Source organism: Corythoichthys intestinalis, chromosome 1 (assembly GCF_030265065.1).
Source record: "Corythoichthys intestinalis isolate RoL2023-P3 chromosome 1, ASM3026506v1, whole genome shotgun sequence".
NCBI classification, from domain to species: domain Eukaryota; kingdom Metazoa; phylum Chordata; class Actinopteri; order Syngnathiformes; family Syngnathidae; genus Corythoichthys; species Corythoichthys intestinalis.
The window spans coordinates 64906999-64921844 of record NC_080395.1 but is presented as its reverse complement, the minus strand read 5'-3'; the positions used below and the strand labels follow the sequence as shown (position 1 = coordinate 64921844).

General features: G+C 38.9%; 1 protein-coding gene across 4 annotated transcripts; it reads right to left on the bottom strand.

Annotated features, from left to right (window-relative positions):
• Window positions 1–230: 230 nt before the first annotated feature.
• ist1 (IST1 factor associated with ESCRT-III) lies at window positions 231–10366 on the bottom strand. Of its 4 annotated transcripts, XR_009066352.1 has the most exons (11): window positions 10201–10366; window positions 9161–9260; window positions 5502–5682; window positions 5325–5412; window positions 5149–5232; window positions 4956–5066; window positions 4709–4867; window positions 3776–3877; window positions 3427–3540; window positions 3254–3293; window positions 542–646 (listed from the first exon to the last, which is right to left on the bottom strand). XR_009066352.1 is itself a non-coding variant. In XM_057852692.1 (10 exons), the coding sequence occupies exons 2-10, from the start codon at window positions 9246–9248 to the stop codon at window positions 486–488; spliced, it is 1014 nt and encodes a 337-aa protein (XP_057708675.1). In that variant the 5' UTR covers window positions 9249–9260; window positions 10201–10366; the 3' UTR covers window positions 231–485. The 4 variants fall into 4 exon arrangements, 2 of the variants coding, with proteins under 2 accessions (XP_057708675.1, XP_057708683.1); XM_057852692.1 differs by lacking the exon at window positions 3427–3540 and having other exon boundaries at window positions 231–646; XR_009066351.1 differs by having other exon boundaries at window positions 529–646; window positions 3254–3540.
• Window positions 10367–14846: the final 4480 nt, after the last annotated feature.

Sequence of the window (14846 nt, the reverse complement as noted above, 5' to 3'; positions counted from 1 at the left end):
AGATGACCATACTCCAGAAATAATCTTTTAGATGATAAAGTATCTCAAATCAAAAGGGAAATGTTAGAAAACTGAGGCCAAGCAAGATAGTGAGAATGGATATATGTAGTTAGCTTCAGAATTAACCATTCAATAAATAGTGGGCACTCAAGTGGACAGCTCTTCAAACATTGCTTTCTGTTGAATGAATGTGATTAAAAACATTTGAAGAAAAAAAAATCCTGATGTAGGTTATGATTTATGCAAAAACTGGTTAATATAGCTATAGCTCAAGCCGACACCTGTCCAGCTCTGGCAAAAAAAAAAAAAAAAAAAAAATACAATTTGAAAATTAAATGAGCAATCCCAACTGCACTGATGTACATATTAATTCTATACAAGGTAAGTGTTCTCTTTTATATATGTATATAAATTCAGAGGTTTCTGCTTTCCCGTTTTCATCTGTACCCAGGCTACAATGCCAGCCTGTGTGTTTGTCAAAGGACTTAAGTATTCTTCTTCAGCTGCTCAAAACGTCGTGTTAAATCATCAAAGTCGATGTCATCAGAAGTTGTGGTATTCCCACCGAAGGAGGTGGCCGGGAGTGTGTCTGGGACTGAAGGAAGTTCTGGGAGAGCGTTGTTGTCATATATTTGTGACGAGGGAGCTGGAAAAGAATATATGAGGTGTGTCAATTGACCTATGTATGATGTTTTCCGTATTATTTTCAAATTATCTCAAAAACTATTACTCTAATTTGTTAAATAAATGACACACAAAGTCAAATAGTGCTGCAACGATTAACGCGAGTAATTTCGATAAGAAAAAAGATTCAAATTAAATATTTCTGCTTGAGTATTCGTTTAATTAAAGTGTTGTTGTAGTGATTTGTTTTGAAAGTGTTTGCATTTAGTTTTATTGTTTTGGGATGATACACTGCTATCTAGTGGCAAAAGTGATTATAACAAAACTCATTTTACATGGCTGAATGCAGCTGCTCTCTGTTAAGACCAACATAAGCTAAGTTGTTGTTTGAGCTAATGTTTTTTTTTAATGCATTTGTAATTTTGTTTTTGTGGGAATACGTGTTTGAACCAGCTGTTAACAGGATTGTTTAAAAAAAAAAAAAAAAAAAAAAAAGTGAGCATTTTATAGCATTTAAGCTAGCGGACTTTTGCCAGTTAGCCAATTGTTCTTTTGTTGAACTTAGATCTTCATTTATTCATTTTTTTTTTATACCGTTTGAGGCTCAGCTCAGGTATTTTAATTTTAGAGCTGAAACGAATACTCAAATACCTCGAGTTTAAAAACTGATTCGAGTAATTTTAGTCACCTCGAGGAATCGTTTAATTTTGCCAGCTCTAAGCATCACGTTTTGCCCGGACTACTTTTAACGTGAGACAACGCGCTGACATCAGCCCCAACAAACTACGCCGACGTTGATAAAAACTACGCCTGCATGATGCTATGGTGGTAGCAGGTAGCGTCTGATAGATATCACATGTATGTAGAATTATATGTGAAATGACAGACTCGGAGGCGTTAGTAAACAGCCGCCATCTTACAGCAGTAGACTTCTCAGCGCTAATAAATAAGATTAACGTTACTGTCACTCTTTCACGTAACGTTAGCCCTGCGGCGGGCTAGGTTTATATTAATTATGACCACTGTCAATGCGTGGCTAACGTGTCTTAAATGCAGGCTTTATTCAATCTGTGAAAACATAGCGCTGATGAGGGGGTAAAATAAAAACTTCATAAAGCTAACTGTCAATTTTAGCTCAGTAGTCATTGCTGGATAAAACACTAAGTAGCATTGGTCCCTAAAGTGGTCCAATACAGCAGGTATCATATATTTATTTTGAACACTGCAAAAACTCCTATCAGGACTTACAGTTTAGACTTACAGTACTTAAAACTTAACTAGAATTTAAAAATAGCTTGACACAAATGGAAATTCAATTGAAACACGAGGGAAAAACACCTAACTTTTAAGTGATATTTGTGTTAACAAGTGTAATGACATTTTTAGGTAAAAAAAAAATATATTTTTTTTGTAAGATCTAAAAGTTTTTTTGAGTGAAAGCAGTGAATTACTTTTTTATTCTAGTCACATCAGATGCAATTGTTGGCTGTTTTCAAAAATGTACATCGAAAATAAAGATATTGACTGAAAATGGTTCAATATAAAAAATGTACATCGAAAATAAAGATATTGACTGAAAATGGTTCAATATTAGATGAAATGTCTTGTTTTCTCATGATTTATAATTGCTCTTCACCTTAAAAAAAAAAAAAAAAAAGTTTTTTCCGATTACTCGATAGAATTTTCAGTCGATTACTCGATTACTAAAATATCCGATAGCTGCAGCCCTATTTTATGTTCCTTAACTGATTACCCTATTATTAGAACGAACTAGTTCATTGATTAATCGACTACTAAGATAATAGATAGCTGCAGCCCTAAAGTCAAATGTAACATTTCTATAAGTGGACCATTCAAAGTTGCTAATACTTTAAATTTATTTTATTTAAAATCTCCAAACATTATCCTTTCCTTTCAGCTACAATTAGCTGTCAAATGGGTGCTGCAAAATATTGTCCCGTGGGCCAAAAATTTGAAACCCCTGTTGCTTAAAACTCCAACATTAAATTAATTGAATGTAGTTTAAAGCTGCTGATACAGAATGGGGACTTCAGTATTTTATTAACCATTTTGAACTGTTAACTAGACACTGAAATAGTCATTTATTTAAGCCCGAGAGGCTTTTTGTACATTTTTTGTAACTGATATACGAAACATTAAAAGTTAGTAGCTAATAGCTTGGGTGGGGGGGTGTCATCAATAATCGATTTATAATCGAATCGTAGCCTCTGAATCGTAATCGAATCGTTAGGTGCCCAAAGATTCCCAACTCTATTGGACACAATAGAAAATATATTCTTGTAGTTAAAAGGTAAAAGAAAGTGGATTTCTTTCACACAAAATTAATTAATTCTTCGCCTGGGAACGCCTTGGAATCCCGCCTGAGGAGCTGGCTGAAGTGGCTGGGGAGAGGGAAATCTGGGCTTCCCTGCTAAAGCTGCTGCCCCCGCGACCCGACCCCGGACTAAGCGGAAGATAATTGATGGATTTTTTTCCCCACTTGAGTTTAATGTAGTCAGAGAACTCTTGTGAAAAGCTTCCATTCAATTGAATCTTGGTAGCAACTCCCCTTCTATTTAATGAGACGTACTATCGAGGCCAACTGTATAAAAGATTTGACATGACTTACCTACTGCCTGGGAAGGAACAGAGTTTTTTAGGTCATCAATCTGAAACAGAAGAAAGGTGTTTATGATACTATCTCTCCTTACATGAGGGCTGAGGTTATGTTGTGTTAGTGTGTTGAAGTAAGAAAAGACATAAAAGCAAAATGCTTGTGGGGCTCAATTAGGAAACCATCACCTCAGGCACCAGACCGTAGGCTATTTAGCAAATTTCCCCATTGTGGGACTAAAAGGTTATCTTCTCTTGAGTCTCCACTGCAGCACTCTGGCTCAGTCCAACCTATTCCCAGGCCTGTTAGTGGGACCACTGAGGTGTTAGTGCTCACAATATGTACAAGCCATTCTGCACTACCTAGTTTTGTACACACAAAGCAAAAACTTAGCCTACTCAGGGAAAAGGGCAGAAATACAGAGGTAATAGCAGAAGCTAAGTGAACAACTCTTCCCTGAGTGATGCCCTGCCCTGTCCATCTGTCCGTCTGGGGGAACAGGGAGGGGTCATGGATGGGAGAAGTTTGGTCACTTACAGACTCGTATGTGGGGGGAGAAGTGGGCAGCTGAGGGGGTTGCCCTCCTCCCATTGGGTGCGGGAAGCTGTTGTAAGATCCAATGGCCGGATTGAACGGTTCCTGGATGATAAAACGACATGAACACAAATCGCAAAGTGACCTGCAAAACACTAGCGTGGTATTTTGCAAAAGATAACGACTTAAACTCATTTATCATAATTTTTTTTTTTTTTTTTTAAACTTCCACCAGATGATGAAGCAATTTAGAGTTCCGTGTCTTACCCAAGGACACTTTTGACAGCGCACAGTCTAATCATAGATTTGAACAGCCAACCATTCAGTCACTGGACAACTGCCTCAACCAACTTAACCGCAACCGCTCTATTCCATGATTATTAAACATTTGTTGCTAAAGCTTTTTTTTAATGACCATTCATCAGGCAATGTTTGGAAAAAGTATCATTAAAACACCTTTTTAAAACTTCATGAATTTTATTATCTGGGTTTCTCAGCACTTGGTTTATTAAAATAAGGGTTAAATTTAAGAGTCATTTGTGGAGGCGTCATCAATCTTTGCAATAATAAAATGGAGCAGTGAGTATTGGAGCAGCCAAACGTAAACAGTGTAACAAACTAAAATGTGTTCTAATTGGTCATTTTTAAATACAATTGCTTTCTGTGAGATGAGCATTTGATATTTTAGAGATGTGCTTAAGTTCATAACTTGATGCTTCTGGTACTACTGTACTTGTATTGACAATTTACCATAAAGAAAAATACCAATATTTTATGCTTAGAAGAGTAGTAGTATTATTTCATAGTCAGCATAATTTATTCATTGATTTCCTTGTAATAGGACTAATAAGGAAGCCCTAAGAGGTACGCTTGTTTGCTAAATACAACATTAAAGTGGCGCGCGCACATGAACAAGTTTTGAAAGTATTATCTTACTCCTTTGGGAGTCGGATAGTTGAAAGGCATAGGCATTGGCATGGGCATTGGCATGGGCATTGGCGGCGCACAAAACCCCCCGCCGCCGCCGCCTCCTCCTCCTGACTTCTTGTCATGGTTCACGTCAATCAGGTCTGCTTGTCCGTGACTCACCTCAGGCTGTCAGGAAAAAAAAATGTTGTGACGCAACAAAAAATGTAAGTACGCAATATAACACCTTAATTGTCTCAGCCCTTTCTGTACTTACCCGAACCATCGCGTCAGGTTCATACGGTACATTATAGTTTTTGGCTATCTCAATCAGGTAGCGTTCCACCAAGATCTTGGGGGGCGCCTCCACACTCAACTTGTGCATCAGCTGCAAACATATCACATATTTGATCAGACTTAAAGTGCTGTCATATTTCGGGGAAATGACAGACTGGGAAAAAAATGCAAACCCTTTCATTGACCGTTCCAATCTGGTTTGTCCTGCATAGCTTGCCATACTCCTTGCTATATTTTGCACATAGCTGGTCTGACACCTGTAAGAGTTGAGAGGTAAATACAATCAAGGCGAGAAGACTAAATAAATGGCACTGGTCCAAAATTTAAGTTTCTTTTGATGAGTACTTACAAGTTTTAATTCAATCACCTCCACCTGGAGACGAGGTGCTGCCCAAATAAGAGTGGAAACTGCCTCCTGTAGTCCTGGATCCAACTCCCTAAAATGGTGAAGAAACAAAAACATTCACTGTATAAGTTCAATTCAGCATGAATTATTTTGAGCCGCAGTATCAACGTCACGACTTACTTCATGGACTGGATAAGGCCGAAACGTGTCAGGAGCAAATCACAGTAAAGCTCCAAGATCTCCATGGCTTCAACCATATAGTCCTCTCTGATGATGTGCTCCACACGGATGCGTGCCCGCTCATCTTTTCCTGACGACAAGTAATCCGAGATCTCCTTCCGAGCCTTTTGAGCAAGCTCAGCTTCATTAAAAATGGAAAGACGAGCGTAAGATGACATTAGAACAAAGACCAAAAGGTATATAGTATAGCGCAGTGTTTTTCAACTGGTGTGCCGCGGCACACTAGTGTGCCGTGAGAGATTGTCAGATGTGCCGCGAGAAGTTATCCAATATCGCTTTTTTTAACGTCGTTGGGCGGAGTTGCAGTAGGAAAGAAGGAGTAGATAGAAGGTTGCAGTCATGTGCAAATGAGCAAGGTATTTCTCGTGTCGCGTTCAAGAACTGCTCAGATTTCTAGCAATCAGCCACCTTGCTGTCCGCGACAATGTGGACACCAGTATGTCTACTGTACATCATTTGATCAGAGTTGTCAAGTATCACTATACACGGAAGTCCTTTACATTTCATCCATATGTATGACCTTCAATCCTACCAACACGTTGTCGAGGACAGCGAGGTTGCTGATGGCTAGAAATCAGAGGAGTTCTTGAACGCGACACGAGCAGTTGTATTTGCCCTCGTTTAAAAACAAGTCGATTGACTATTTTGTTTGCCTCCATGAAAACACAGAGAAACAGGCAACTTTTGGGAGAAACACTACAAAGGTAAGTGAGAAAGCCCTCAAAGCCAGTTACCTTGTTGCTAAACTCGTTGCTGAATCCAAAAAGAGACAATTCTACCTGCCTGCAAAACCAATGTCAGTGAGATGCTTGCCCTTGATGCGATTAAAGACATTTCTAAAGTCTCCCGTCTGACAATTCTGAGCGTTTCAAGCCTAACTGTTATAAAAAATAAAAACAGAGACTAAGACCTGTTGGCGAAGAGTCCTACCAGGATATCGTCTTTGTGTTCATCTATACAAGTTTCACACTGAGTAAGTATAAATATTGAGAAATTATTAGGGGTGCACGATATCCATTTTTTTGAAACCGATATAGATATTGATAACTTCCTGCTCCTCAAGGCCAATACCGATACGATAGCCGATAATATATATATATAATTTTTAAATGTATATTCACCTTTGTTTTTGAACACCTGTAGGTCAAAAATACTGGTGGTGGATTCAGCATAGATTTGCCTTTGACCTAACCAGAACTTTCATGATAACGTGAACATTATTAACAATAATGTTATTAAGGCCTGTTAGTGGGACCACGATACCATTTTTTGGCCCCGATACCGATACCTGGCTGTGCAGTATCAGCCGATACCAATACCACCCCGTTTATATATATATATTTTTTCCAAACAGCTACATAATTGGATGTGAAATCATTGCTATCAAGGCTTTGTCAGGCTGTTGCTTACCTTTGCAAAATAGGAAAAAGTACACTAAACCCTAGTAGACAAGAGTTGAATAAACCTTTTGGGCTCTCAAAGGCCAAAATAGTGCTACATTTGTGAAATTAATAAAACATTATTATACTAGCCTAACAGTAAGAAAGTAAAAATAAATTCGTAATAATAAACTCTGAATGAACTGAATAAACTTTTTTAAACCTCTCAACGTCCAACAGTGCAACTTTCATGACATTATTGTCACATTCTGCTGCTGGTTAGATTGTGTTTTGTTGCTGGGCTGGTAGTGGGGGCGTTCCTGACGTTGCACCTGAATCCAATGCAGGCTCATCAACGCAGCATTTAAGCACGGGTGATCTCAGAGAAGGCTGCCGTAATATTAGCCTTGCTGATCGCCATTTGACATCTCGGACTATAGTCTCGCTACATTTGCTTGTTACGCCCCTGCATTGGGTTTTTTCTGTTAGCGTGCTGCTCTCGTTTGTAACCTCTACCCTGTGCAGGTATTTGAGTGTTTTTATTTTGGCTTTTTGGCTCGCTGCCTATCGTCTTAGTTAACCGTCGAGTTTGTAGTATTGAGCTCCGTCGACCTGCTGTCACGGACTCCTTTTGTTATTTCTACTATCCCGCGATCGCGTGTTATTTTTTGTTTGCGATCATTAAACCCTTGTACGTATCCCCCACTTGTTGTCTGCTTCGAGGTTCAACCTTGTTTCCGCATTTGCGGACGCTAACAATTATAAGTAATAATAATTGACCACAGCATCCCGTCTCACCATTAGCCTCCTTTTTTTCGGGAGGGGGGAGTCCCTTATTTAAATTTCTGAAAGGTGGCAACCCTACTATGGAAACCGTTCCCAAATTACTGCTGCATTTCTTTCAGTAAAAGACAATAAAAGTAAAGTACAGTAGATGTAGTGAACTGACCAGAGATTGTTGCTACGGTCCAGCGCCCTTCCTCTGGAGAGCAGTCCTGCTCTTCCAGGCTCAAACTCGTCGTGTTCGTTCACGTTTTGTCTTCAAATGTTTTATCAGGTTCGAGGTATTGAAACTGGCCAATTTAACTCCACATCTCGAAACTTTCACGCCGCAAATCTTGCATGTAGCCATTGATTTTAATTGACGGGATTTCTTTGTGAAATATTTCCCGACCGCCGCCATTTCTCCTGGTTTGTTCTTCCTCCATATGAAAAAGCGCCTTTGTCATTGGTCAGAGTGGCTATTGGCCCGCTCTCATTGGTCTGGAGCAGCCCAATAGCAATAGCTGCTTGGTGTTCACATGTCATCACACAACACAGAGACTGTAGTGAGCGCCAGGAGGAAAAAAAGGCTACGGTCAAATGTTATAATAATGGACCGGTAAATGGTATCGGCGCCGTCTTTGTTGGTACTCGCCGATACCACCATTTCGGGCCGGATCGGCGCCCCCTGCCGATACTAGTATCGGTATCGGTGCATCTTTAATTATTAAAACGAATAAAACAAAGACAAAAACAGTTTTGACTTTAAATAAAGTGCCCATATTTATTATCTAAATAAATATAATTTGAGTCAATCACAATCAATCAGTCAATATCATTGACGATGTGTCCCACTGAACAATGAGCACTGAACTAAAACAAACAAACCCAACAGGTATTGTGCTTTGTCGGCAGATAAAACATTTGGTGCAGCAGGAGGGGACACTTTTGTGGTCTTGGTCCATTAACCAACTTTCTTAATCTGGCAATTATAGGACAGCAAGCCTATCCATACCCAAAAGGCCTCTCAAGAACTTGTAAACATAACACTGTAAAATGCAAACATTTCCTAATCGCTATTGTAAGGTTTATCACTCAGTGAATACGGCCTCTAGAACAGTAACAAAACTTTGCATACTGGAACAACAGAAGTGGAAACAAACGCACACATCCCAATACACCCGACACCGTGCCAAAAATATTATATATTATCGGGCCTATTAATATTGTTATTGGATTTATTGGGATGACGTCATAATTCCTATTATTGGACCGACCCCGATAATTATCGGATCGATAATTATCGTGCACTTATAGAAATTATTTTATAATTAAATAAACTGTACAGAGTAATTTTAGAACATATTTGGATTGTGGTGTGCCGCAAATTTTTTTTCCAATGTAAAAATGTGCCGTGACTCTGAAAAGGTTGAAAAACACTGGTATAGCGGGACTCACTTTTCTTTTTCTCGAGGAGCTTGAGTCTGTTGATGACAAGCCTGAGGTTGACTCTTAACCTCTCTGCTTTGTAGCCTCCTCCCAGCATGATGTCTGTGATCTACAATTAAAGGGAAAGGCAAGGTTTATTATTAATGATATTCATATAAAAGACAGTTGCTCAAAGTATTCAAGTATGGAAATTGTGAATTCGTTAGATCCCTTATAATGTAGAAAAACACTGCTTAAACACACAAAAAATGACATAGTTTATGGGCGCAGCCATTTTATGATATCGATTATACCCACCCATATACACACTGATAGACTCGAGAAGAGGTGCATGTGATAATGGGTATTAATAACATCACAAGAAAGGGTGGGTAATTTGGAATACTCAAATTTGATTGGCTAAACCAGTACAGACATTGACAAATTGTCTGCCTCTGCGTCAGATTGCCACTTCCTTGAAACGGTGGCCTTTTTCTTCAATTTTAAACATCAGAAAAAGACAATTCTTGTTTTTTCAACTTATTAAGGATTTTTTTCCCCACTAGCATGCCCATGAAAAGTCTCGTCTTTCCCTTGAAAAAAGCCATGAGCCAAATTGCCTTCTACCCCGGGCTTAAATTTTAGCGTACACCTCACCCATCTCAATTTATGTGAGTCACTAATCACGTGAACATGACCAACCGGTCTCAGCAGAACTCAAGATCTCCAAATACTAGCGCAAGACATATTTACTGAGAAGAATAGGCCAGGTTGCGTTTAACAATATCCCGACCTCTAAATGATCGGCTCCGACAAACCAACACGACATTGCTCACATTTTCAAACTACGCCCTACCATTACACTTAATAAAACACGTTTGGGTGTTCCCAAAGCAAGCAAATTGGTGGTTTGTTCACGGTCTTTTTCTCTGGCTAGCAAGCTACATAACTCACGCTCAATGCTAAAGAGGGCGCAACAAAATGTATGGAAACACATAGTAGTTTAACAACAAGTCTAAAAGCTGTTGACTATGCGGCAAATAACAGGAAATATGGTGTAAACAGCGTACCTGATCGGAGAAGTCGAGTACAGAACACTTCGGTAGTGCTCCGTGTTTTGTCTGGGTTTCGTCGCCTAGTTTACTTCCGTGATGATCTTTTGTGACGTAATGGGAATTTTCTAAGAGGGGAGGGCACTAACTCAGGCGATGACGGAAAACCCACGGAAATATGCAAGGGTTTCGTGCGTAAATTATATAAATAAAATTAGATGTCGGAGGCAGGCTGAGTTAAGGGGGACGAGCGTCGTCACTTGTCGGCCATTTTGCGTCAGACCAGTTCGGTAACCCAAAATAAACAGGAAGTGACCTGTATAATACCCAGGGGTGAAAGTGGCTAGAATTTCTTGCCAGAACTCCCAGACATGATGGTCGCCATGGACCTAGGAATTTTATTTATTTATTTGGGGGGGAAGGGGGGTCAAAACTTCTGAAATGCAAAGAAAACTGTTGTGGTCAGTATTTCTATAAAACATAAAAAAACTGATTTTCATTCCAAATTGTATTTTTTCAATGATTTGCAAAATAAAAGTTAACAAAAACAGCTATAACCCCAACCTCCATCTTCTAAATTGTATTTTCCCTCATATCCTCACATATTGAATGCCAAATCTCAATTTTAACAACTTAAGAACATGGGATGTATATTTAAATTGAAGATAATGTACTACTAATAATTTACTTTTTGTTGTGTTTTTAAATAATAAAGATATTAGTAACATACATTAAGGAAAATTAGTACAAATGACATATATTACGCAGAGTGAAATGGAATATATTTTGAAGATCACGCAAATATCCACTTTTTTTTAATCATAAGGAAATGAAAAAGTAGCCTAGCATAAATGAACAAATAAAAGTCCAATGTGCACATTGACAGCCAAGATGTTCTGAACCTCCCCATCAGAGCAAATAAAACTAAATATGATAAATAAGCCTCCTTAACTCTTTGCTTGCTCTTAAAGATTTTATCCATTTTTTGTTGCATTGCCATTTTTTTCCTGTTTCGTAAAACATGCACATTTGGGCCAATCAGAGCTAACTATCTCTGGTGATCACATGTCAGCCAATTGAACGGATAAGTGAGTCCAGGCATTGACGTGACTCGTCATTGTCAGACTCAGATAACTGCAGCAGCCGGGGAAACCTCCATGCCGTCTGTGGAATAAAGTAAAAAAATAAATATCGGTGGAAACGGATTACGCTACACAAGCACTTTAATACAGTGGGGTAAATAAGTATATAGTCAACCACAAATTGTGCAAGTTCTCCTACTTGAAAAGATTAGAGAGGCCTGTAATTGTCAACATGGGCAAACTTCAACCATGAGAGACAGAATGTGGAATAAAAAAACAGAAAATCACATTGTTTGATTTTTAAAGAATTTATTTCCAAATTAGAGTGGAAAATAAGTATTTGGTCACCACAAACAAGCAACATTTCTGGCTGTCAAAGAGATCTAACTTCTTCTAACGAGGTCTAACGAGGCTCCACTCGTTACCTGTATTAATGGCACCTGTTTTAACTCATTATCTGTATAAAAGACACCTGTCCACAATCTCAGTCAGTCACACTCCAAACTCTACTATGGCCAAGACCAAAGAGCTGTCGAAGGACACCAGAGACAAAATTGTAGACCTGCACCAGTCTGGGGAAGACTGAATCTGCAATCGGTAAAACGCTTGGTGTAAAGAAATCAACTGTGGGAGCAATTATTAGAAAAGATTAGAGATAATCTTCCTCAATCTGGGGCTCCATGCAAGATCTCACCCCGTGGCATCAAAATGATAACAAGAACGGTGAGCAAAAATCCCAGAACCACACAGGGGGACCTAGTGAATGACCTACAGAGAGCTGGGACCACTGTAACAAAGGCTACTATCAGTAACACAATGCGCCGCCAGGGACTCAAATCCTGCGCTGCCAGACGTGTCCTCCTGCTGAAGCCAGTACATGTCTAGGCCCTTCTGTGGTTTGCTAGAGAGCATTTGGATGATCCAGAAGAGAACTAGGAGAATGGGTAATGGTCAGATGAAACCAAAATAGAACTTTTTGGTAGAAACACAGGTTCTCGTGTTTGGAGGAGAAAGAATACTGAATTTCATCCGAAGAACACCATACCCACTGTGAAGCATGGGGGTAGAAACATCATGCTTTGGGGCTGTTTTTCTGCAAAGGGACCAGGACGACTACTCTGTGTAAAGGAAAGAATGAATTGGGCCATGTATCGAGAGATTTTGAGTGAAAATCTCCTTCCATCAGCAAGGGCATTGAAGATGAGACGTGGCCGGGTCTTTCAGCATGACAATGATCCCAAACACACAGCCAGGGCAACAAAGGAGTGGCTTCGTAAGAAGCATTTCAAGGTCCTGGAGTGGCCTAGCCAATCTCCAGATCTCAACCCCATAGAAAATCTATGGAGGGAGTTGAAAGTCCGTGTTGCCCAACGACAGCCCCAAAACATCACTGTTCTGGAGGAGATCTGCATGGAGGAATGGGCCAAAATACCAGCAACAGTGTGTGAAAAGCCTGTGAAGAATTACAGAAAACGTTTGGCCTCCGTTATTGCCAACAAAGGGTACATAACAAAGTATTGAGATGAACTTTTGGTATTGACCAAATACCTATTTTCCACCATGATTTGCAAATAAATTCTTTAAAAATCAAACAATGTGATTTTCTGTTTTTTTTTTCTTCATTCTGTCTCTCATGGTTGAGGTTTACCCATGTTGACAATTACAGGCCTCTCTAAAATTTTCAAGTGGAGAACTTGCACAATTAGTGGTTGACTAAATACTTATTTGCCCCACTGTATGCTTGTTGTTAAAACTTGTGTATGTAAATCTGATGTTGGTAGATTGTTTTCTTCTTGGAGATGAAATGCATGTGTGGCAGCTTTGTATTCTTTTTGACAGTTGCCGTCATATTTTTGGAATCAAAGCACCGCATACAGGAACAGTGTTCCGGCCCTGAATCCAATACCGGAACTGCATTCCGGCCCTGAATCTTATACCGGAACTGCGATCCTGACCGTTCTGGCCCACTTTCACCCCTGATAATACCCCAAAATCAACAGAAAGTAACTGAAAATCAACAGGTAAATGACCTTAAATAGCCCAAAATTACCTCATTGCCTGGTATTGGCTGCCACTGACGGCCATAGACGTTCAAATGGATTGGACGTCTACTAGTGATAAACTCATTCCAATTCACAGCAGAAGCTTGTTTTTCTGTTTATTAGTTGTTTGTAGAACATTGTAGAATGATTTCCTGACCAAAATATCGATAATCGTTTTATCGCCATATCGTCAGATCATCGTTATCGTGAGCTTTGTATCGCAAATCGTATCGTATTATGAGGTACCAAGAAGTTTCCACTCTTACTGAATAATAGCCATGTTAATCCATTTGTTATAAACCAAATTGCTTGTAAATCCGTCAAGGATTTAGCGCGTTAACAGCATTCTACTGAATTTTTTACAAAGTTTTCCGATGCAAGATGGTCGCCAGTTACTCAGGAAACCAACACCACCTCTAGCATTATATGTTATATCTATTGTTTTGTGTTGTTAGATATTAGAAATTGTGACAAACATCATAAAAAACACACACACAAATCAAATACCCACTTATTACCTAATACAAAAAGAATTTTAAGTTCCCATAAATAAATTTTGACATACTTATTGTGTCAGCCAAATTCCAGCTGTTGAAGAATTCTGTCAAATACATACGGCGGAAAACACAGACATGGCTGAAAAGCAGTTTCTACTCTTGCACCCCTCTTTAAAATCAACTGCTGTATTTTAAGCCAAAAGAACTGTTGTGTTTGATAGAACAATATGTCTATATGCAGCCATAGCAGATTCATGGCGCGTTAAGCCCCCAAAATATTTTTAATTTTTCCGTTTTACCCTGGAAACTCCCGTTTACAGACGTCACACAACCGCTATGTTTCAACCCAGCCATTAGGAAGGTAAGTAAAGAAGGTAAGTACTTATATTTATTATTCAAAATGTCTGTCATTTTTAGCTTAGAATCATTAATTAATGTCTAATGTTTTGTTTAAAAAAAAAAAAAGCAAAAAAAATTAAAAATTATTCAATCGCATATTTTAAACTTTTAAACAAATTACGCCACAATGAAAAAACATGGTGTCTGTAAATAAGTCACGGATATCTACCTCATAACTCGGTTAATTGTATTTTTTTGTTACGGTCCCAGTTTCCCCGATATGTTAGATGATAAATAATCGATCCAAACAAAGAAAAATTGGTGAAAAAATGTTTAAAAGGGTAAATATATGAAAAAGAACATCTCGACCACTCCTTGATGTCTGATTTCTGCATCGCAACCCTTGTTATATTACCATGTTTTACCCATAAAATCCCCCCAAAATTCGGCTGTGGTCTTTCACATCTGTGTCTACACTCGGCGCTACATGCTACATGGAGTTTTTGGATCAAAACTAGGTAAGTACACGATAATATCTTGCCAAAATCATGCCGTCTTTAATTATGCTCCCTCATGCTCTCACCTCCAGTTAGGGTTTCGCTGTTCAATTTTTTTTATTTTTAAATGCCCTCCTGTTCAAAATGTTTCTTCCCCAAGAAATTTGAGATTTTAAGCTTTCCAATGATGTATCACACGTGCATATC